The sequence below is a fragment of the Sphaerulina musiva genome (assembly GCF_000320565.1).
Source record: "Sphaerulina musiva SO2202 unplaced genomic scaffold SEPMUscaffold_11, whole genome shotgun sequence".
Taxonomy (NCBI): domain Eukaryota; kingdom Fungi; phylum Ascomycota; class Dothideomycetes; order Mycosphaerellales; family Mycosphaerellaceae; genus Sphaerulina; species Sphaerulina musiva.
Window position 1 is genome coordinate 508,316 of NW_016017393.1, and position 22,770 is coordinate 531,085.

A 22,770-nucleotide genomic window follows, 5' to 3' on the forward strand; every position below is an offset into this window, starting at 1 on the left:
GGGGTTGCGGTGTTTGTTGTAGTATAGGTATAGGTAAGGTATAGTAGCGTATCTTCTTCCTCCTCCTCCTCCTCCCTAAGGGTGACTGGTTTCGCTGCTTTCTTTCATAATTGGACTCTTTTTTTTGGACTTCGACTGCGCGGTTATTGCTTTCTTCTTCTCTGATTTGCGGGATCTTTGCGAATGATCAGTATACAGTCAGGATGGGAAGACATACTGGCAATAATAAAGGTCTTTTTTGCATTCATCTTATCGTTTCTGGGTATCATTTTCATCATCTATCACGAAAACGCCATTGCCCCACGCTTCTCTTTCTATGCAGATTTTTGTGGTGGAAAAACGACCTTGTTTTCGTCACGTCTATCGCGGCCGTTGCAACTCTTTTACTTCCTCACAAAAGTCCTGTTCTGATTCTCTTTGGAGTCTGCTCTCACGACCCAACATACCAAATCTCCACGCCCATGACATCAAACTTGCCCCCTTCTTCACTCAACGGCTCGTTTCCAAAGGTCGGACAGGTCGCACTGACACCATTGCCCAAACCCTGATCCAGCCATAATCCATAATGCCCATCACCACCTCCTACGCTGAAATAGTCCTGTTGACAGAAAATCGTGAAATCGTTCTCGCCTGTATATGGAAACGCCTTGAAACGTATTCGATCCGGTGTCACTGACCCGTTGGTCGGTTTGCCATGTCCATTGGTGGTGCCAGGCGCGCTCAACGACGCAAGAGAAGCGCTGCTCCCATTCCGCGTCGCCGCGCCAATCGTGGTCATCCGTTGCGCATGCGTGGTATCCGCAGAGGGCGGAGGAGGTAGATCTATGAGATCTGGCAGGCCAGGCAGGACAAGGGCTCGCCAGAGAAAACATTCTCCATTTCCAAAGTAGTGGGGTTGAGGTCGCGGTGGGTCCGACAAGTATGCGCCGAAGACTCCGCCGGAGGAGTCGCGGACCACGACGATGAAACCTCCGCGTTTACCACGGTAGTGGTCGCAGAGACTGTAGAGAGTGGAGAGGGAGCTGCCATTTTGGTCGATGGAGTAGATGAGGTGCCATGTGTCTTGGAGTTGTAGGCGGGGCGGGATGAGCAGGCGGATCTCCTCTGCTACCGCCTTGCGGAGGAGCTTTGCTTTGTGGCTCGTGCTCGTTCTGTACCCTGTGAGGGTCAAAGGCGTGAGGGGCGGCGGTTGGAAGGGCGATCTCTTGCGGAGTGGTTGCTGGGGCGGATGGTACACGCCGGTGGTCGGGTCCGTCATGGAGCCGTTGTAGTTGGCGCTCAATGCTTTGGCGAGCGGCGTGGGGGCGTCGTCTTCGGACAGGCGGCGGAAGAGAGACGAGGTGGTGTATCGCACGGGCTCGGTGAAGTACTGCAGCGTCGACAGCAGCGGAGTGGACAGACGTTTGCGGTTGGGGGTGTGGAGAGGCGGGCGTGAAGGCGGAGGTGAAGGAGAAGAGCCGCCGCCGCCGCCGCCGTCGTCGTCTTGTGCATCGGCGGACATGACTTGTCGTACTGTTCGATTCGTGAAACAAGCGCGATTTCGTCAAACAGCAAACCACCTCGATATTATAATATGATGGGGTGACGTTGATTCACTTGAGCAACCACTCAACCGGTGTACCTCACATAAGCTTACGGCTAAGCCGCCCAGATACGGGTGCCTGGCACGTGAATAGGTAACATAGAACCATCAACTACAAGGGGCTGCCCAGAATGCCAATTTCCCATGCTTATTATCTCCCTGCACCCTCCTCCTGGTCTGGAGTCTGGACATGGCCAACCGCTTTTCTCGTACACTACGGTACCACAACGCTCGCTACCAAGACGGGCGAGATGTAAGTACCACCAAGCAGCCACTCTTTGCATCACGATGGGATGCCTTTCAGGGGCTGCCACGAACATGCTGCTTTCCACGGCATATCTTGTGCAATATGCAAGCTCCTGAGTCCTGATGAGCCTCACGAAGCTGGAAAGTTAGTCAACGGTGGCCCTGCTTTGCACGAAGCATAGCAGGCATTGACTGAACCAACAACTCCGTTTCAGCCCTTCAGGCTTGCGGGGACAATAATTTGGGATTAATAAAAGGGCGAGAGATCTGAGAGTATCTTGATCATTTTGATCTTCACTTCTTCGCTGCACATTCAGAAGAATACCCGTTTGTACTTGGTTATATCGACCTTACTCGCAGTCACCATGATGCTCGGGCTACTCATCCAATATGGCATCATCTTCGCAGCCTCTACACAAGCAGCTGCAGTCAAGCCATGTAAACATGCCCATGCCCATCCCTTGGCTGCCTTATACGACGGCGCTGCTGCGCCTCCGACGAACCAAGAATACTCCCCAGAGAGGCTCGAAAAGCCCGCAACACACTCAGAAGCCGTAATGGCTGAGCTCAAACGTCTCTCAGATGTCCACAGACAGTATGTCCAAGGCCTTGGAGACACTTTTGTAGCATTCCACAAGCTCACGCGAACTTTTGCGCAGCACTAGACTACATTTACATCATCATCATATCAATCATTCCAAGGAGCCTACTACTCCCATTGACGATGCAGCGAGTCATGACGAACCATCGCTCACAATCGCCGAACCGGTGACAGAGAGTCATGAGCAACAACAACTGCCGAGCGATCTCTTGACAGAGCAAGAACAAGAACAAACACAAACCACTTCCGAAGAATCCGAAAAACAAGATCTCAAACGCTGATCATCATCATGATCTTGAACCCACAAAAGATCTCACCACGATATATCTACCCCTCTCCCTCCATCTTCCCGCCCACCAAGAAACATGCCGAAGACCAAAGGAAATTCTGCCATACCGAAAGCCAGCCAACCCTCCAGACTTCAAACTTCAAATTTCTTCTTCTCTACGCGCACGATCCAGATCCGCAAACACGATCCTCTATCTACCTAACTACACGAGGCATCTCCGGACCTCCCAGGCAGGACACAAGGGTTCGTTATGAAGAAAAAGAAGCAAGCAAGCAAGCATGAAGCGACGATAAACCGTATCGGCAGACCTACAAGGTACCTGAGCAATTGCTCAGCCCATGTAAAGAGGGGAGGAGGGGAGATTTGGGGAGATTTGGGAATACGTGCGAGCGAGGAAGGCGGGAGGTCTCGACGGGACCTTACAGGGTAGGCCTAGTAGGTACCTGTATGCCGAAAAGAAAATCGAGGTGGAACACACACAGACAGGGCGATGTGGAATGGCTCGATCTGAGATGATGAGAGCACTCAGACCGATTGTCGTTTGTGTGTGGCTGTGATGGATGACCCCAAATGATTCTTCTTCTTGGGCTTCGAAGGCGGAATGCGGAGGAACGGTGAAGTGTACGGACAGCAGAGGAAGAAGTGATTTGTAAGAAAAACTCGTAAACTGTATACCGAGGGGTATCTCCCAAGGACATGGGCTATTCTGCCATGTCGTTGCTTCATGCCGTCGTAATCTGTGTACTGTTGTCCATTACCGGTTTTTTTCTGTTCTCAGTGTGCTGTACCAATAGGTCTGGCTCCCGTAGCATACAACCACTGCGCTTAAAACAGCAATCCTCCGAGAAGTGCACCACCGAGCAAACCACCCATGACCGGCATTCCCATGCCACCACCATATCCACCCCTATTATATCCATAGCCTCCGTAGCCACCTCCGTAGCCACCGTACCCGTATGGGCTGCCATAAGGTCTAGCATACGGCATGCCAGGACGCACGTACCTAGCATTGGGCGTAGAGTAGATACCGTTGCTGTTGTACGGTGTGTAAGGGCTATAGCCATAGCCGACGCCTGGATAACCTCCTGCATATGACGCAGTTCTCGGTGGTTCAATGTAGATGTTCTTTCCGTCCTTGTCCTTGCCAATGAGTTGTGCTTCACCAGTCTGAGCAGCCTTGCGCATGGCATTTCGAATTTTGACATGCTGCTCGTATGCCCGACGCTCTTGCTCCTCGCGCTCGCGACGCTGCTGTTCGCGCTCTTCGTGGGACATGCCGGTGACCTTGTCTTTCATTTTTCGGCCAAACGAGATCTTCTCCTTGCCCTTGCCATCTTTTCCATCTTTGCCACCTTTGCCGTCCGGTCGCGGTGGAAGCTGGGCATTCGATCCTGATGCTGCGCTGCCAGCTGCAGCAGTTTGGTTCTGATAATGTGCAGGCAAGAAATCATCATCGTCGTCGTCAGAAGGTGCATGAATGTAGTCTTCCTTGGTCGGTGGGTGGTCACGCTTGTAGTTGATGCTCTCTTGCTCGACTCTCTCGCGCTCCGCGCCACTCAGGCTGTTGACATACTCTTCATCGTCGTAGGGATGATGCCAGATGGAACGTGGTGGCTCCTTGGTGGTGTCGACAAAAAACTGATGCGAGTTCTCCGGATCATAAGAGCGGACCCACCCTTGAGGAAGTGGTCGGGCCTCATCTTCCATCGATCTTCTGTACTCGACGGGAATGCCACTTTTGCCGCTGCCAGCACCAGCGCCAGGGACTGCTAGGTGGGAGCTGGCATTGTTGCTGGGTCGCGAAGCTGTCGACGATCCGGTCGCTTGCTCGTAGGAGGGAGGTGGTGGTAGGTCGGACATATTGTGCTGTTGGTCCAGTGTGATCGAATGAAGAGAAGGAGGAGAGAGAAGGAAGAGAAGGTGTTTGGTTCAAGTACAGGTAGGAGGTACCAATGGAATGTTATCCGTTCTGTCCTCTGATCGAGCTATGACGCGCCTTCCCCGCACAGCCACTGTGGCGAGTGCTTTATGTCGTTCTGGGCCTAGTTATACCTGACTAAGCTGACTTGCGCTTCGCCTCTTCCTTCCATTTCGTTGGAGAATCATCCACCTCACTCTCCTCCTTTGACCAACAACAACACTCTCGATATTGCACTGGCCACCCGAACATCAATGAAGAACATCATCACCACCTTTGCAGCTCTTGTCTCACTGGATATCATGCCACTTGTCCTCAGAGACGCTTCACAATGCCGCGACGGCCGGCTCTGCTGGCGGAAACGATGCAGTCGACGCGGACGGCATGTGATAGATTCGACACGTATGATCTCATCAGGGCATATGACACAGGGCCTCACTGTTGAATGACCTCGCTGTCCATAATGTGTACTAGATATCGCACACGTGTCCAGAAACATGAAAATTGCCCGTTGCCGGCCGATTTGTCACGTCGCCATCGACACTGCTTTCGCCGCCCAACGGCTCCGTTGGACAATCCATGGCAACCACGAACAATTCCAACACTCACCGTAGTAACAGCACGCGTAGAAGAAATGGGCACGAGTTGTAGCTCTGCCCCTGCCTGTTCCGACCAGACGTTGTAGTTTCTTTGGCAACGCGCCGCTATCAGGCACAAGACTGGCATCAGACCACCAATATGTCTCAGTAAACGCTGTCCTTCCATACTTGCAGAGTATGGCGGTCGTGCATCAAAAGGTCGAGAACGACTACTACGTTGCCAAAAGACTATGGAGTGACTGCACGTCGTAGCAACAGTTGTCCCGCCTACGCCGAAGTCCCGCTGGTCTGCTCTGCATGGCGCCAATCAGTCTACTTGGCCTCTTCTATAAGCACAGGAAGACTCCTGTCTCTTTCAAGTCCTGCACTGAACCCATCCAGATCAACACCTCGTAACTCTTGAGCACTACACCAATTTCGTGGCCTTCAAATTCCACATCCTCTTGAGCTCCTCATAGCAAGTCGGACAAAGGCGTCTCACATGCGATGCCGCGCGAACGGTCGACGAAGACGAGCACTGCAAGCATTGCGGCTGCTACCAGCCTCCTCATGGCGAGCAGCGTTGTTGGAGCTGACTTCGGGTCGTTGAGTAACATAGCTGTATATTGGGTGAGCCTCCAAGATTATTCACCTCATAATCCCACAGCTGGCTAATCATTTCATATTTCTGGCAGGGACAAAACTCTTACGGGCAAGCTGCAGGGCCATTCACACAGCAGAGCCTCGCAACGTATTGCGCAGACACCAATGTCGACATCATACCCTTGGCTTTCATGGTACAGATGACGGGTGGCTACAATATGCGATATAACACGTCAACCAACAACTACTTCCTCCCAACTGATGAGATGAGCAGGTCAAGCGGACAGAACGAGCAAAGAATGGTGTTGAATTTCGCTAATGCCGGGAATAATTGCAGTATCTTTCCGGAAACAGGACTACTCGATTGTGGATCAACCATTGGTCGGGACATCAAGACGTGTCAGCAGACGTTTGGAAAGAAGATACTGCTAAGTATAGGTGGTGCCACATATTTTGAGGGCGGTTTCGTCAGTGACGACGCAGCCATAGCAGCAGCGGAAACAATATGGCAGACATTCGGTCCTACTGACAACGACAGTGAAGCTTCCAATGTTGACTCTTCATCATTGTCGACTATGTCCACCATCCTGACAGCATCCAATAGCTTACCGAGCAATACGAATACCATGTCGATTCTGCAGCAGCCCGCAGACTCTGGTGTCACCTTTGCAATCAAGACAAGCGCGAGCGAAGATCACTCTGGTTCGGGACTCAGAAGCACCACGGCCACATCCTCGTTGGACGTCGGCGCAAGTACTCTTCCAACGATGGATCTATTTCGATTGCAAGCCACTGCTGTAATGACTCCTGAATCTAATGCGACTGGTCTAGCAGCCAACACCACTATGAATGGAAATGGCACTTTCCAGGCATATTCTTGGCCTGTCTCAAACGCCACGCTACTTCGGGCTTCCAATACTACCAATAATGACAGGATCGTGGTTTCAACGAGTAACATCACGCGTCGATCAGTGGCCTCAATTCTTCGACCATTCGGCGACGCAGTGATCGATGGTTTCGATTTCGATCTCGAAACCAGCAATCAAAATTTTGTGCCTTTTGCACGCCGTCTTCGACAGCTCATGGACATCGAGACCGCGAAGACATACTATTTGACTGCCGCACCCCAATGTCCCTTTCCAGATGGTGCTGTCTCGCAGCTTCTTGAGAGTGATGTTAGATTGGATGCTGTGTTTGTACAGTTCTACAACAACTACTGTGGTCTCCAGTCCTTCACAGCCAATACTGCCACACAAGTTACGTTCAACTTCGATATCTGGGACGCCTGGGCCAAGAGAGCCTCTGCTCGGTGGGCTGCGAATACTACAGTCACTAAGCGTCAGACGCGCAGCACGGCGAATGTCAAGGTGTATCTTGGTGTTCCTGCTGCTCTTTCTGCTGCCAGCTCTGGCTACGCATCAATCGAGCAGCTGAAGCCCATCGTGGACTACAGCCGGCAGTTTGAGAGCTTTGGTGGTGTAATGATGTGGGATGCAAGCCAAGCGAAGGCGAATGAGGGATTCCTGTCTGGTGTCAAAAGACTTTTGACAACGGACCAGCAAGCCACGACGTCTCTTGTGACGACGTCCGCGACTGCCACACAGACCTCGACGGCCACAAACCAAAGCGTCACGTCAGCAATCGAGGCCATCACGAGCTCGACGAGTATGACCATCTCGTCTCTTTCGATGGATACCACTACCTCGACGTCATCTGGAGTAGTGACCTCGACCAAGCCCATGCTCACCTCATCAGAACTATGGTCGACACCAGAATCTAGCACAACGCCAATTGCGGAAACCTCGTCAGCCGACCCTACTGGTGCGACCATGGATGTATCCGGTCCGACTACTTCACTCGTTCCATCAACTTTACATGAAACTCCTTGTATCACCACGATTTCTACGATGACAGTAACTTTTTGGAGCACTACAAGTACCGAGAACAGTTTTTCGACGACTTTCAGGACATTCGTCTCGGCAACACCAAGGATTATAGGAGTTGCGAACCCTCCTCTTCTAGGCGATGCACTGCGCCCCACGCCGATAGTCCGATAGCGACGGACGTCGTTCCAATTGTGAGAACTCGAATTATGAGAGGACGTAGAGGGATTGTCGGGATCGTTTAGGAGGTTGAGGAAGGATACAATGAGTTATGAAATGAGTTATGATGGACGACATGTAATGCAGTGACGGGTCTTTGAAGAGATGGATTGGGATTTACCGTACAATTTGGATAATGTAATGATGCAACGAATGAAAGACAAAACATACCTGTATAAGAACAACTTCTCTAAGATACATCAGATGGTATACCTGGTGGTCGTGGTTGCCCGCTTGGCGCCCAGCTCCTGATTAAGGTTTGAGCCGAAGCTTGTCATTCCATTAGGAGGTACCTCCCATTACCGTTCTGGTGTGTACCTCAGGTAGGTAGGTACAGGTAACAACCACCACTTCGCCAAAGCTCCGATTGATTATCCGGGCCGCCTACCTCCTATACCTACACAAATCGCGAATCATCTGTAGCATTGTTCCGAAGTCGCCTCCGCACGGGCAAAGCAAGAGGGAAGAAGTCTACTATAATAGAGTCGTCGCGTTCGCCCGGATGTGTCTCCTGCAGCGCGGCAATTCTTTTTCTGCAACAAAAAACGCGCGTCACGCCAATGACTAAGGTACATACGGTAGTACCTGTAAAAAGAGGAGCATGACGAGCAACAAGCGCAGGCGTATACGACTTTGTTAGAGTCCCAGACATGATTATTCCGGGACCTTCTAGCGTGGTCTCCCTCCCTCGAGAGTGGACTTGTCTTCCCGTGGCACTGGAGCGGAGCAGCTTACAAAGAGGGTCGAACCGAAGTATGGATATAGGAGGTAGTCAGCGGAGATGAAGAGCACATTCGTCTTGGGTAAGGAAATGCAGGTACCCGCGAAGTCGGAATAGAAGGTCCGAATTCATGTTGATGAACATTCCTCTGCCCACGTCGAAATTATCAAACAGGATCCCGGACCAAACATTTCTTCGCCTGCGGTCTCGCACGCACTTCGGCAGTCAACTGGATGTGGGTCCCCGAGTCCACCCAAGGGAAAAATTATAATTTATGGTGGCTAAGCATTGGGAATGTGCAAAGCTTGGTATTGCTTGCCGTTCTTCCCGGACGGACGCTTGAAGACGATACGCGCCAGTCCTACGATTACGACTGACTCCACTGACGCGTGGGTCTCTGCCTCACGTCGTACGTCAATTGGATGTCCATCCCTGATGGCGGCGTTGTCGTCGTCTCGTCGCTATTCCCTCCAGCAATGTCTCTTCTCAACTACTACATCGATTGTTGTGGCCATCAATTGCCTTGATTGGGAGTGTGCAGCGACTGAGCAAGGGCCGATATTGGGGAAATCTGGAGTCTCAACTTCACTTTGATACTCGCTGGAGTCTGCTGCACTTGCGCCAGAATGCGCTCTCCGTTGCGAGCTGTGGCTGGCGCGCTGGCAGTCGCCCAACTCACTGCTGGCCTTCAGATTGATGTCAACGATACGGATGGTATCAAGAGTGCTGCATCGACCGTCGCTTATGGCATGGTGGTCTACTACCAAGGCAATGAGACCGGAATGATTCCTGGAGAGTTGGGTGATCCGTATTACTGGTGGGAGGCGGGTGCGATGTTCAACTCGTTGATCAACTATTGGTACTATACGGGCGATACCACATACAACCAAATTGTCAAGCAGGGCCTGCAGTTCCAGATTGGGCCAGACGACAACTACATGGTATGGGATTCCCTGTCGAAGCCTGCCAGTGCGGATACTAACCAATGCTGTACAGCCACCCAACCAGACCAAAGCAGAAGGAAACGATGATCAATACTTCTGGGGCTGCGCTGCTATGTCTGCTGCAGAGCTCAATTTCGAGAATCCTGACGCCGGTCAACCAGGTTGGCTCGCGCTCACGCAAGGTGTCTTCAACTCCCAAGCAGCACGTTGGGACAGTGCAGATTGTGCAGGTGGTCTTCGATGGCAGATCTTCACGTGGAACAACGGCTATACCTACAAGAACACACCGTCGAATGGCGGCCTCTTCAACCTGGCATCCCGATTGGGTGCATACACGGGGAACCAGACGTATTTCCAGTGGGCGGATAAGGCATGGGACTGGCTGGAACACGTGGGACTGATCGGCGAAAACTACGACATTTACGATGGCACGAGTATCGACGACAACTGCACCAGTTTAGATCATACGCTATGGACGTATACGGCGGGCATGATGCTGAACGGAGCGGCAGTCATGTGGAATGCCACCACTGCCGATGCTTCCGCATCAGAAGTCAGCGCGGACACGTGGAAAGCTCGAACCCAAGGCATCTGGAATGCCACTGTCCGGAACTGCTTCCACGGGACCAACAACATGATCATGCAAGAGATCTGTGAGCCGACCAACAACTGCAATACCGATCAACAATCCTTCAAGGCCTATCTCTCTCGCTTCATGGCCTCGAGCGCGAAAGTAGCGCCCTGGCTCTGGGATGATGTGCGACCGTACATTGAAGCTTCTGCAGTGGCAGCCGGCCTGCAATGCAGTGGTGGCGCGAATGGAAACACATGTGGTCTGAAGTGGGTCGATAACAGCACGTATGATGGCAGCGCGGGCGTGGGTCAACAAATGGGCGCGCTGGAGATTTTGGGGGCGTTGTTGGTTAAGCAGGCCGCATCTCCTGTCAGCTCGAGTAGTGGAGGCACGAGTCAGGGAGATGCGAGTGCAGGGACAGGTGAGTCTCTATCTTCTTCTTCTTCTTCTTCTTCTTCTGCACAAACACATCACATCACACAGGAGAACAGGAGAACATCTGCGCTAACATGGCATTTTTCTTTCCAGGAGGTGACAAAGATGCGGCAGCACCAGCACGCGCTATCACCGGTGCTGATCGAGCCGGCGCTGGTATTTTGACAGCACTTGTATGTGTGGGATTACTTGGTGGATCCTTGTAAGTGGCAATCCAGTTCTATTCTGTGATATCTTGGATCGTGTGCAGCAGTAGTGCTAACCTGACCGATTTTTGCAGTTGGTTATTGACGGGCGCTTGATCAGTTGATCAGTTTTCTTTCCATCCCATCTAATATTAGATACCTTATACCCGGCCATTTTTTGATGATGACCATGAAATGAAATGTTTTTTTCGACGCTGTCGATACCTATCAGAACATGAATCCGGTCAATCGACTTTGATTATTTTCTTCGTCGTTTGCTCTTTCTCCATCTTCTACGAATGATTCCAGAACTGAGCCACAGAAGGGATAGAAAAGAAGAAAAGAAGGCAAAAGCGTCGGTCGGGAACAACTCGGCGCACATCGGCGCGAAATCCACCTCCCTAACCGCGACTAACCGAACCGAACCGGGGAAAGTACGAACCACCAGACTCGAGTATCCTTGCTAGCTCGCCACCTGGTTGGTCTCACGTGGGAGTAGAGCCTATCAGAATGAGGAAGTGGAAGATTTTTGCATTTTTGCATGTGCTGTTGCTTGGCCGATTTCGGCGTTGGGATGGATGGATGGATGGATGGGTTACTACCTTACCTTACCTACATGTACTCACCCGGGTTTACGGCGATTGTGTAGTTGAGAATTGATGGAGATGGTGGGTTTTTGGATGAGGGGGTAATGAATGCAGCAGCATATCTCCTAGTATATAGTGTTGTCTGTTGTCTATCATCAGTTATGCTACCGTTCTTTCACTACCTCTTATTCACTGGGGGTTATGTTCATCGGCGACCTGGTCGGAAGCAGCGGGACGGCGCGTGTACGATAAAGTTCCGGCCCGACGTAAGCGGCTCGTTCCTGTCAAAACGTGCCCTAGTCCAGTCAAGAGTCCAGTGCAGTCTAGTCCAAGTTCTACTGCAGACTCTGAAGGTCCAGTTCGGTGCTTTTCACTGTTCAATACGCCATTTGCAGGTGCTCATAGTAGGATTTACACACTATACTGTAGCTACTTACCTTTTGATGTATTCTTGATTCTTCTTCTGAATTCACTAACTACCTAAACCACCTACCCGTCCTCCACTCTCCTCCCATCTCCAGTTCTGCTCCACACTGTACCTCCAGCGCTACTACAATACTACTGCTGCTACTGCTACTGCTACTCACAGACAGGTATCCACCTCAACTCTCCGTGGCACCAGCAGGTATCGGAGCAAACACCATCCACCCACCTCAACGAATGACCCCTCTTCACATACCCACATAAGACATGACTGTCGCTCGAACATCACCCGCCAACACATGATCACACCCCTTCCACCATCACCATGAAGTTCGGACGCGAATACGAAACGGCACTGGCCAATGATGGTTTCCCTCAGGAATGGGTTGCACGCGCCATCGAGTACAAGAATCTGAAAAAGGCCATCAAGAAGGTGCATCGCGAGTTGGAGTCGCTCGGACTGGACCATCAGACATTGGTCAACCTCAACGAGCTGGTGTTACATGGCACAACCCCCAAGCCGGAAACGACTGCCAGTAGGGACTATTTCGCCGGCACTCGACCGAGTCTGAGCAGCATACCGGAGGAGTTCAGTCCACAACTACGTATCCTGGTGGATGGCAAGACCGGTGCCCCTCTGGATGCCAAGTTGGCGCCCGAGACGTGGGAGTCGCTGCGGAAACTCGCCCGGTACGAGATGGTCGTTAATCGTCGTCAGGAGCACATGGGCGACCACGCACATACACACGCCGTGGCAGAGCATGTGACCTCTCCTCCCGTGCAACAGGATCAAGCACGACCGTGTTCGCCCGCGCGTGTCGCAGACGCTAGATGGGTACAAGTACCTCTCGCTTCTGCCAAGGACTTCTTTCAGATGCTCGAGCCCAAACTTATGGAGCTGGACTGTCTTCGCGACGCCGAAACGCACAATCTGGAGGAGGAAATTCTAGACCTGGGAGAGGCCGTGGAGAATGTGATTCAACCCGTACGGGAAGGCTACGAAGCGAAGCGAGGCATGTCCTATCGCGATCTGTACTTCTGGAGAGAAATGTTCCGGCTGTACCTGGAAACACCCATCTTCTACTCGGAAACGGAACGACGACGCGGGGCACTCACGTACGCAGAAGCACGGACGAACCTGGAGAACTACGATCAGCAGCTCCGGGACACGAAACTACTCGACAAGATGCGAACACCACAGGCCAAAGAAGCAGCACGGCGCTTTCTCGACCTCAATCTCCACATTCTCAGCATCATGCATTTCCAGGAGATGAATAGCAAAGCCATGACCAAGATTATGAAAAAGTTCAACAAACGAACACATATCGAGGGCAACGAATTCGTCTCGAGCCTGGCCGTGAAGTATCCCGCAATCGCAGCCAAGTCTTCTGCAGGTGGCTTCGCAGACAGCATTGCTCGTGACATGCATGCCGAGATTGGCTCCAAAGTCCTCGCCATCGTCCCCCAACTGGACGATTGGATCTGTCCTGTATGCTACGGCATGGCATGGAGACCCGTCAATTTGGGGTGTTGTCGATCCGTCTTTTGCATCCGATGCATCATCCACCTCCAAGATCAGGACATGAAGAAATGTCCCATGTGCAATTCCGAGTCGGTGTTGAAGGCCAACGGCGCCAACATTCACTTCGAAACGATGGAATTCTTGGAGAAATATTTCCCCATGGAAGTGAAGAAGCGACAAAAGGAGAATGAGCGGGCACTCCTCGTGCGGGATTACGGCGAGGACTTTGTCAAGCCCAGTTGTTCGTTGATGTGAGTGAGTGAGTGAGTGAGTGCGCAGGGAGGGAAGAAACAACAGACTCTTTGCAACGCGAACAGAGAAAACGCATGCATGCATCCAGCAGCAGTCACCAATCACCATTGCATCGTCTATCTACTTTAGGTATAGGTAGCCCGGGAGTTTTACCACAGAGTATGGGGCGGGAATTGCGTTTGTTTGTCAAAAGAGCATACGGTATGGGTAGGTGGGCGTGTGGATGGGTGGCACTTTCCCTTTTTTTTCTTTTTCGATACCCAGCCGCGAAATCGGCAGTCACGACACGTAATGTCACACGGTACGGTAGGTATATATACCTAGATAGAGGTAGATAGATGGATGGATGGATAGGGTAGATCGATAGATCAGTTACTAGTAGTAGCGTCAACAACAGAGACATTTAAGTAAACGAGTGTACCTACCTGACTCTAAAGAATTTTACTAGGCAGCCCTAGGATTCTGCTACGGGCAGCCCTAAACATAATACTACGTTACGTACCCCTATATCTCGTTATCAACGTAATACAGTATTACAGCGAAATATATATCTAAAGTATACCTGATCGCACCAAAGTATATCGTACTAAAGCATATCGTACTCCGGTATATCGTACCTGTCTTCTCGTTTATACCAAATACACAGAAACTATTATCTAAAGCATGTCGTACCTGTCTTCTCGTTTGTACCGAATACACAGAAACCATTCTCCAAAGCAAGTACTAAAACTTTTCTCCCCCTCTCCCCTCCCCCCTCTCCCCTCCCCCCTCTCCCCTCTCCCCTCTCCCTAACTTCTCGCTTCAAACGAAATTCTTAAGTATATTCCGGCCAATCGTTAATCTAGATATTCGGACGGTTGGCAATAGCATTCCGTAGAGTACTAGTATTCGTAAGAAGGGCCCAAGAGACAGGCTGGCATGTGAGTTGCTCGATAGAAAGGCGGAGGGCAGTACGGGCTGAACGAGGCTAGTATAATAAGGTCAAGTTGGGCTGTACCTTTTATTCCTCCTCATCCTCGTCATCTGCGTCGTCGGCATCGGTTTACTCGTCGTCGTCAGCGTCAGCACCCTCATTTCCACTCTCCTCCTTAACAACTCCAACAACTTCAACAACTTCCTATCTTCTGCTTCTTGTTCTTCGACGGCTCCTCTACATCGCTATCCTCACTACCAAACCATCCGCCTTACGCTGCATGGTGCCTTGCTCTTCGCATCGCATTCTGGTTGATAGATAGACGAATACCTACTAGTCATCACACGCACGAATCAAGTCTTCGTTTCGCTTGAGTCTGTCCATGTGAGTACACGCGACGAGAGAGAGACCAGCGCGTCGGGTGCGATGGTGTTTATTGAGTTTCTTGCCGATCAAGACGAGTTCTTTTTTTTTCGGCCTTGCCGCACATCCAACTGTATTCCTGTGGGCCGATTTGGACAATTGGACCTGCATGATGAGCGGGTTAGCTAGACGTCTCCGTCCTGGTTCTATGGGTACCTTGGGTAGGTGAATTCCATCCAAACGCCTCGCTCCCTCCCTCCAACCTTCATCATCTTCTTCGAGTGGGTCGTTGTCACCCCTCTTTGAAATCTCCTCGCCGCTCTTGGCTCTCTTACTGTCTTTGCCTCGCCACTTTCCTCGCCGCTCTCGTCGTTCCTTAGCTCATCTCGCTAGCGAAGAAGTTATCGCACAGCCACCAGGGGTTCTTGCCGCGGAGAGTGACATATAAGAGGTTCTTGCAGCGGGAGGGGCATTTCTGAGGGACATGTAAGCTTTCGTCAACAGCGTACGTAGAACGTAGCTAGCTAGCTAGCTGTTCGCTCCACGAAGAGGTATATCTTAAAAATATTAACAGTCACCAGCCGCCGCTGCCGCCGCCGACGCGAGACCCTCAGGGGCGTTGAATTCGAAGTCGTAGCCATAGAGAGAGAGATATATATATTTAGCCGTTGGAGGCGATTCAGGAGTGATGGAGTATATCGTTGTAGAAGTAGATCAAAAGATTCCAGAGTATAGGTAGCCATGGATCTTGTTGCTTTTCCACATCGTACGCACTTGTTGAGGTAGGTACCCTTCTAGGGTTTTCACACTCTGGCCAGTCGAGATTTGTAGGAGTAAATTTTTCGTATATATTTCTTTTTCTAAGTGCTTATACTTGTGTTGGTTGTCCTTCTTCGAATTGTCGACATAGGTGGCCGTTTGTATCAGAAAAGTGGAAGCGGAATCCACTGGCGCAAGAGTTTTCTTGCGATAGAATCGGGTGGGGCTGGTGAGCCAGATATAGACAGAGACAGAGACAGACACAAACAGATACATTCTGTTGCTCTCTGAACCGACATCCGTGGTTGTCGTCTATGATCTGTCAACTCGGGAGGATAATTCGCTTTTCGCGGGAATATTCGAGCTAGCAAGTTCGGCTCTACGCGAATTTTTTTTTCTCGAAATTTTTCCTCAGTAAGAGCCTCTTCTGCGTGCACAGGTGAGGGACAAAAAGAAAAAGCTGCAGCAGCAGGCCTCTTTGTAAAGGAAAGAGGTGATGGGGGAATATACTGATATAATGCTGAGGTGTGGAGGGTTATATTGGACTGGAATGGTGAGGATGAGAACGCGGAGAACTTACCTACATATATAGCTTGAGGATTAGTTTGCTAGGGTTACGATTGTCGTTGAGCTGGTCTCTGGAAACTCTTCCTGTTCGTGCTTGAATGCACCAAGTGGTTTCTTCGTATTTCCTCTGGTACTCTGCACTTTCATTTTTTTTCGCTTTCATTCTTTCCGATTGCTGCTTCTTGGGAGAAGCCAAAGGACAGCAACGTGTTAATTCCAGGTCAGGCCGGTTCTTCGTCCTAAGGGATTGCTGTGACTTTCTTTCCAGTAGTACCTATTCTGGAATCGTTGTTGTTGCTGTCAAGGCTGGCACTTGATGCGTATAGACTTGCTCTACGCAATGCAGAATAGAACGAGCAAATGGCTGCGCCTCAGAGAACGTCAAAAGACTTTTATCAATAGCCTGACGCACATGATCAGTATAGAGAGCCAGAACATAGCATATAGCAAAGAGGCATGCAGGCAGCTTCACTCATATCGAAGGCTGTAGCTCTCCAGTATTCCACACCAGAGTCCATAGGTAGACTACCTCGTATACTTCATTTCATCCCATCATGATCACATAAAAGGCACCCCATGGCCCCCATTCTTCATTCCCTCATCACTCTGTTTCGACCTTCCCCACCTAGTAGGTAGTCTACATCTTACTCTTCACCTCCTCCAACAACTTCTTCAACTTCTCCATATCAGCATTCTGCTGCGGCCAACCAATCTTCAACCCCTGAGCGTCGTCGGGCTTTGGAATAATATGAAAGTGCACGTGTCCGACCTGCTGATGTGCGAGCGCGCCGTTGTTTTGCAAAATGTTGTAATTCTCCACGTTTTGGGTCGTTTTCAAGGCGGAAGCGATCTTTTTGGCGACGGGGAGGAGCTCGGTGAGGTCTTCGTCGGGAATGTCGGTGAGTTTCTCGCCGTGGTGTTTGGGGAGGATGAGCTAGTTTTGTGGAAACAGAACAGAGGTGGTGTTGTTAGTTGCGGGTGTGTGGGCAGGCCATCAAGGTGAGTTCGAGGGGGGGTCTTTCTTACTGCGTGACCGTATCTGTATAATGATGAAATACCTTGTTAGCTACCATATCCTTTCGTATCAGATCATATTCTCCGAATAGCTCTTCACTTGGAACTTACGCTAAGGGGTTGATATCGAGAAAGGCCAACGTCTTCTCGCTCTCAAAGAGCTTCATCGACGGGATGTCACCTGAGTGAGGTACACCTTCTTTTAGCGCCGCCATTCGGGACACAATTTCGGTGGCCAACTGACTTACCCTTGATGATCTTGCAGAAGATGCAGTTGGCTGCCATGTTGCTGGTGCTGGGCTATCGGAGAAGTTGTTTACTCGAAGTTCACTCTCAATGAATGCCTGCTTCGAGCTGAGAGACTGAGAGGGGTGGTCAAGAAATCATTGACGAGGTCCGATACCGGTCACTCACTTGGACTAGATATTCGTCCTTCACTTGCCCACAATGACGATACTATATTTCCCGAAACTTCAACTGTTCCACGACCTCACAGCAAAAGTACCTCCTAACCACCGAAGCCATGATGATGGGAAAAAGCTTATTAAGACCTTGTCGTGGACTGGAAACCTGGCTGCCAGCCCTCATATTGAAAGTCAGGGCAGACACTGTAGACTGAGTTGTCCAGCCAATCCCTCGCATCATCGCCCAACATTACCTTCGAACAATAAGAGAAGGATTGGAGATCCCGCGAAGTGTGTAGCAGCATCCACAATCATGGCGATGCCGGACCGCTGGGAAAGCTACTCCTCAAGTTATCTATATATAACAAGCATCCATCTTCAAAACTAAAACTTCCGCAATCTCATAGATCGTCGTGCGGGTCAGATGGAGGAAGGAAAGTCAGTAAGAGGAGTGATCGGAGACATGATGGCCAGAAGAGATCATGATGAGATCAAATACGACAAGACTATGTACTGACTTCGCATCGTGACTTCTCTGTAGACGCCTCCATCCATGCTTGCCTTGCCTTGCCTATCCCTGGCTTTCCTTTCCTTTCCCATTCAACATCGCTCATCCATGATACCCACCCACCCACCAGACAGAGAGACCATAAAGAAAAGCAGTGAATTATGAAGGTAGTCATCATGTCAGCGGATTCCTCAGAATCCGCTACCGTGAAGCCATAAAAGTATAGTGGTAATGTGGCATGCCATTGCGATGGCAGCGCCGATGATAAGAGAGGCGACAGGAGAAAAGCTTTTGATGAGAGGTCCGTTTGCATTTCCGGGTATCAACACTGCAGTGTTGCATAAAAGTAGTAGTATTTCACTAAACTCGCGCAGGATTTGCTTGCGGGCACAGTCAAACCACCATTTGTCCCCAGATTTGTCCCGTTGCGCGTCCGTTTGCGGGACAGTGCGGCTGGTGGTCTTCTATGTCTTGCAGGGGTCGAGGAGAGAGAGAGAGAAAAAAAGAGATGTAGAGGGAGAGTCGTCAAAAGGGAACGTCAACAGGGCGTCTACCCATTCGCTTCGACAGCTTGCGCTGCGCTCGTGGAAGAGCCTTGATGGGAGGTAGAGGAGTGTGTTGAGGATGGGTGTCGGTCGGCGACTATGACGAGTCCGGGTTGGCCACCCTCAATATCCTCCTCGAGTAGTCTTGATTATCTGCCAGACTGCCGACGCTATTTCTGTGAGCACCAGCTTCCGGGTCCAGTCTCGTATCACTCATATGGCTGTAGCCAGTGCTCGGTGGTTTTCGCTCGTGGGCACCACGCATGAAGTCGCTGACTTGAGTGCGCTTCGCGTATTCGCTCTCCGCCTCCTTCCTCTTCTTCTGTCGCATCCAGAAGAACAAGCCTGCAACGAGGCCTGCAATTGCAAGAACGCCAACAACAACGCCGGCAGCAATGCCAGCAGTGTTCGAGCCCCCACCGCCGCCGCCGCTACTCGATGTAGTGCTCGTGGAAGATGCACTAGGTCTCGGCGTCGGCGTAATTGTGACGACAAGAGTCTGGCCGGGTGAGACGTTTGTGACAACCGATGGGGTTGCCGAAGCCTTAGTCGGAGGCTCAGATTCAGGTTCACGTGTGGTGGAGGTAGCGCTCGAGCTGGAGCTGGAGGAATCACTGCCACCAGCGACCGGCACGCCCGAGTCGCCATTGGTGAGATATACGCCGAAAACGCCATCGCCGCCACCTACACCAAGTCAGCATTTGCTCCTGCAAGAATAGGGTGGGTTGATACGCACAATTGGTCTGACCATACCCAGTACAAGGGCTGTTACATTTCGAGTCATCCACCTTGTCACTGTCTGCAGGTAGTTCGTCACCGCAATAGCAGTCATTTCCGCTTGTCAGGGCCATGGCAGGCGAGTCCTGATTGGCACATTGTGTGCTACAGTATCCGCTTGATTGATACATGTATGTGCCTACGCTGCTCATCGACGCGGCCGAGGAGTAGCATCCTTTGTAGACGGCATTAGCTCGTTTTTGCAGTTGCCCGGGGATTATATCCCGTCGAGGTTGTGATATTTGTGGCATTGCGGCGGTTGTGAGGAGGGAAAGGAGGATGATGGTCCGCGCGACGTTCACAGACGGTAGTCGAGGTGTGCAACGCATCGTGTCGGCGCCGATGCACAGGGAGGATTTCGATGGCTGGCTGGAGATGAGGAGACCCTGTGTATGGCAGTCAGTACATGGTGTTGACAGACGGTAGTGAATACGAAGGGATTTGCGTTGCGTTGGAGGCAGGGAAGAGGCTCATGTGACGAGGAGTGGGTGTTTCGGGCGGCGGCAGTGATAATCGCACCTTTGTTTGCGGCTGCCAGCAGCGCAAGCGTGATCCGCCACGAAGCAGGCGAGAAAAGGGAAGAAAGTGATTCCCGCCGTCGTCAGATGGAGATGGAATAGGAGCAGTACTCCTTCACGCCGATATCATGCCACGCCGGCAGCAATATTGGAAGCCTCGTGATAGTATGCAATTAGGAGCGCGGTCGGCTGCGCTGTTCGACCCAGTTACAGTGTCGCTGCCTCGTGCGAATCGAGGCCCACGGAATAATCGGGGGTTGTGAAGCGCGACAGATGCTCGTTTCTGGGTGTCTGGAATGCCGCAATTCTCTGCGTCTCAAGCCGGATTCACGGTGGCAGAGTGTTGATGAGCGCTCCAATCGCCAGTCGCGTTGTTGTCGTCACACAGAGTCCCGGGCCGAACTGGAGGCTGTACGCTCGCAGTCGTCGAGTACACGGTGAGGAGAGGTTGGGATGGCGGGTGAGATGAAGGCCCCCAACGCAAAAGAAATGACCGGACAAGCGCTGCAAAGGGCACTTGGAGGAGCGAGCCTGGGAGTGTGAACGAGTGGACGAAAGCGAGCAAGAACGAGTGTCGACGCAAGAGGAGCAGGCGGAGAGGGCGTAGCGTGTGTACGTGTGTGTGCGGTCGCGGTGAATGGGCGGTGGGTGGTGGTGGTGGTGGTAACGGGAGGTGGTGAGGCTGATGGCGCTCTGGACGGACAGGTCACAGGGCACTGGAGACTGCCTGGGCACTGGGCAGAGCGGAGGCTTTGGCTGAATCGACAAAAGTGGTGGGACTCTGGTTTCTGCGCACTAACCTCCCCTCCTACAGTAGGATGGACTAAAGGCACATTACCTTCCTACTGCAGGCCCCTTTTCACAACTATTGGCTGCTCCCGGCCTCCCGCTCCCGCTCCCGTTCTCTGCCTCGCCTCGCTTCTCGGGCTGTTCCTGGGCGCACCTCAGCGCATCTGAAACCGATCGCATTTCGAGGGCCTCTGAGTCTGAGCCTCGGGCACTGGCACAGTGGCACACACTCCCCGACAGAGTCACAGAGGTGTGCACGATGCTACGCTGGTTGTCCTGCTATACACGGTGCCGGTATGGCCACCGAGATATTCACCGCACACGATTATACTACTGTACAGAACAAGCGACAGCAGGGCCAGGACGGGACCCTTCTCCAGGGCAGCGAGAGCCCAGCGTGTTCCATGAATATTGTGGACATGGGCGTTGGTGCTGGGGAGTGGCAGAGTGGAGAATAGTGCGTCGGCACAGCAAATTGATGCGAGGCCACGCGTAATTGGAGACTTGGCCCGATCCTAGGCGTTGCGACGATGAGAGACTTCCAGTTGCCACCACGACACCGTAACCTCATCCAGTCACCAGTGTGCCTCACGACATGATGCATATGGACTACTAAAAATGGGACCTCCTGTTTGCTTATTATTATTATTCCGCGTGACCATTTGACTACATGTACAGTGATCCAGTGAATAATACGAGTTCGCATCCCACCTTCTTATGTGCATACCGTACTTTGCGTACCTCGCACCTCCTCTGCACCTCTGGCTTACCGTACTGCCCTGCTGGAAGACATGGAACTCCTCCATCCCGTGACTACTGGTGTTTCAGAGGGCCCATCATCCTTCCCGTTGTGCGGCGCATATCTTGAAACGTGGTTCGGCAATTTCGAGCATCATCCAGAGAAAGGAGAAGACTAGTAGATCTGCATTCCGCCGTGTGAATGGAAGAAGGATGGCCTGAACAGGAGTGACCAGTAGGAGGTAGTACCACTTGAAATGTGTATACCACCAGAAGTACTCTCTACATCTTCCCCGGTGTGGAATGGGCCAACAGGAGGACAAGTTCCAGGTAGTCTGAGGTAGGTAGATACGTAGGTACGGTTGGTAGGGGCACTTCTCTGCCCAACAACACAGTACTGCAGCCCAAACCATCATGTCTATGCCTTGCGCTCACAAGCGCGTACACTACACGCGCTCCATTTTACTATTGTCCATATGATTCCGGTTCCTGAAAGAGGCGCCTGCCGTACAACTACCCAACTAGTCCATACCGTATATATAAGGTACCCGCTTGTGCCGCATACTGTACAGATAGATCCTGTGCCAACATTCAATGCGGCTCCTAGAGAGTCCGGAAGGCGAAAGCCGGGCACGCCTTATAAATATATACCTACCATCCACTTGGCTGACGAAAAGATCAGCACAGTGCCGAGAACAATAATAATTCATGGAACGAGCTTTTGACATTTTGAGAACGGTGAAGATCGTGAAGTTCTTCGTACTCTATTATTCCATGGGCCCACCCCATACGTGTCCGCCGACTGTCCGGAGAGTCCGGGCATAGACCGACCGAACATCCTGGAATGCAAAAGTCCTAGAACGTCTGGCGGTTGGCCCATGATGAGATTCTAGACCATCTCATCCTCCATCGCCGCCGTTGGCTTCCATCAAGCTGGCTTGGGTCCGAGTTGCAGGGTTACGTCCAACAGAATTTTCCATAGAGACGGATCGTATGGTGGTTGTTACCTCCTAGTGCCCGTTGGACTCGAGCAATTCACCTTGAACTCTTGGAGGTGCAAAGACAGCGTACAAGAAACATACCCAATATGCAAGAACATACCTACCTACCTAGTTATGAGCCTCAAAAAGACTCATCAACAAGACTGAGTTGTGGCCGCGGGAGAGCTTTCTATCTTCTTCTTTTGCCTACCTACCTACCTAATAAAGTACTTATACTAAATGTCCGGCAGCACCGCACTGTCTGCACTGTTCACCACCCAGCCAGAGTACATGTTTCCTGAACAGTCTTACCATACCAAACGTCAGCATCTC

General features: G+C 51.5%; 8 protein-coding genes across 8 annotated transcripts; 4 read left to right on the plus strand and 4 right to left on the minus strand.

Moving 5' to 3' along the window:
- Positions 1 to 240: 240 nt before the first annotated feature.
- On the minus strand, positions 241 to 1,504 carry SEPMUDRAFT_151741 (TLD-domain-containing protein; the record flags this gene model as incomplete). Its single annotated transcript, XM_016907012.1, has 1 exon — positions 241 to 1,504. The coding sequence occupies one exon, from the start codon at positions 1,499 to 1,501 to the stop codon at positions 431 to 433; it is 1,071 nt and encodes a 356-aa protein (XP_016756939.1). The 3' UTR covers positions 241 to 430.
- A 363-nt stretch (positions 1,505 to 1,867) lies between these two features.
- SEPMUDRAFT_136170 (uncharacterized protein) lies at positions 1,868 to 2,710 on the plus strand (the record flags this gene model as incomplete). Its single annotated transcript, XM_016902759.1, has 2 exons — positions 1,868 to 2,423; positions 2,488 to 2,710. The coding sequence occupies exons 1-2, from the start codon at positions 2,194 to 2,196 to the stop codon at positions 2,708 to 2,710; spliced, it is 453 nt and encodes a 150-aa protein (XP_016756940.1). The 5' UTR covers positions 1,868 to 2,193.
- Positions 2,711 to 3,354: 644 nt separating this feature from the next.
- Positions 3,355 to 4,606, minus strand: SEPMUDRAFT_151742 (uncharacterized protein). The gene has a single exon (XM_016907013.1). The coding sequence runs from the start codon at positions 4,576 to 4,578 to the stop codon at positions 3,544 to 3,546; it is 1,035 nt and encodes a 344-aa protein (XP_016756941.1). The 5' UTR covers positions 4,579 to 4,606; the 3' UTR covers positions 3,355 to 3,543.
- A 1,154-nt stretch (positions 4,607 to 5,760) lies between these two features.
- On the plus strand, positions 5,761 to 7,874 carry SEPMUDRAFT_158931 (glycoside hydrolase family 18 protein; the record flags this gene model as incomplete). The annotated part of the gene is made up of 2 exons (XM_016907813.1): positions 5,761 to 5,844; positions 5,910 to 7,874. The coding sequence occupies exons 1-2, from the start codon at positions 5,785 to 5,787 to the stop codon at positions 7,872 to 7,874; spliced, it is 2,025 nt and encodes a 674-aa protein (XP_016756942.1). The 5' UTR covers positions 5,761 to 5,784.
- Positions 7,875 to 9,118: 1,244 nt separating this feature from the next.
- Positions 9,119 to 10,895, plus strand: SEPMUDRAFT_158932 (glycoside hydrolase family 76 protein; the record flags this gene model as incomplete). Its single annotated transcript, XM_016907814.1, has 4 exons — positions 9,119 to 9,581; positions 9,637 to 10,579; positions 10,687 to 10,795; positions 10,874 to 10,895. The coding sequence occupies exons 1-4, from the start codon at positions 9,267 to 9,269 to the stop codon at positions 10,893 to 10,895; spliced, it is 1,389 nt and encodes a 462-aa protein (XP_016756943.1). The 5' UTR covers positions 9,119 to 9,266.
- Positions 10,896 to 11,835: 940 nt separating this feature from the next.
- Positions 11,836 to 13,975, plus strand: SEPMUDRAFT_151743 (uncharacterized protein). Its single transcript, XM_016907014.1, has one exon. It carries the CDS (start codon positions 12,114 to 12,116, stop codon positions 13,563 to 13,565), a length of 1,452 nt encoding a protein of 483 aa, XP_016756944.1. The 5' UTR covers positions 11,836 to 12,113; the 3' UTR covers positions 13,566 to 13,975.
- A 2,255-nt stretch (positions 13,976 to 16,230) lies between these two features.
- On the minus strand, positions 16,231 to 17,509 carry SEPMUDRAFT_151744 (HIT-like protein). The gene is made up of 4 exons (XM_016907015.1): positions 17,427 to 17,509; positions 17,290 to 17,359; positions 17,191 to 17,203; positions 16,231 to 17,098 (listed from the first exon to the last, which is right to left on the minus strand). The coding sequence occupies exons 1-4, from the start codon at positions 17,461 to 17,463 to the stop codon at positions 16,802 to 16,804; spliced, it is 417 nt and encodes a 138-aa protein (XP_016756945.1). The 5' UTR covers positions 17,464 to 17,509; the 3' UTR covers positions 16,231 to 16,801.
- A 542-nt stretch (positions 17,510 to 18,051) lies between these two features.
- On the minus strand, positions 18,052 to 20,582 carry SEPMUDRAFT_151745 (uncharacterized protein). The gene is made up of 3 exons (XM_016907016.1): positions 19,932 to 20,582; positions 19,372 to 19,798; positions 18,052 to 19,319 (listed from the first exon to the last, which is right to left on the minus strand). The coding sequence occupies exons 2-3, from the start codon at positions 19,739 to 19,741 to the stop codon at positions 18,733 to 18,735; spliced, it is 957 nt and encodes a 318-aa protein (XP_016756946.1). The 5' UTR covers positions 19,742 to 19,798; positions 19,932 to 20,582; the 3' UTR covers positions 18,052 to 18,732.
- Positions 20,583 to 22,770: the final 2,188 nt, after the last annotated feature.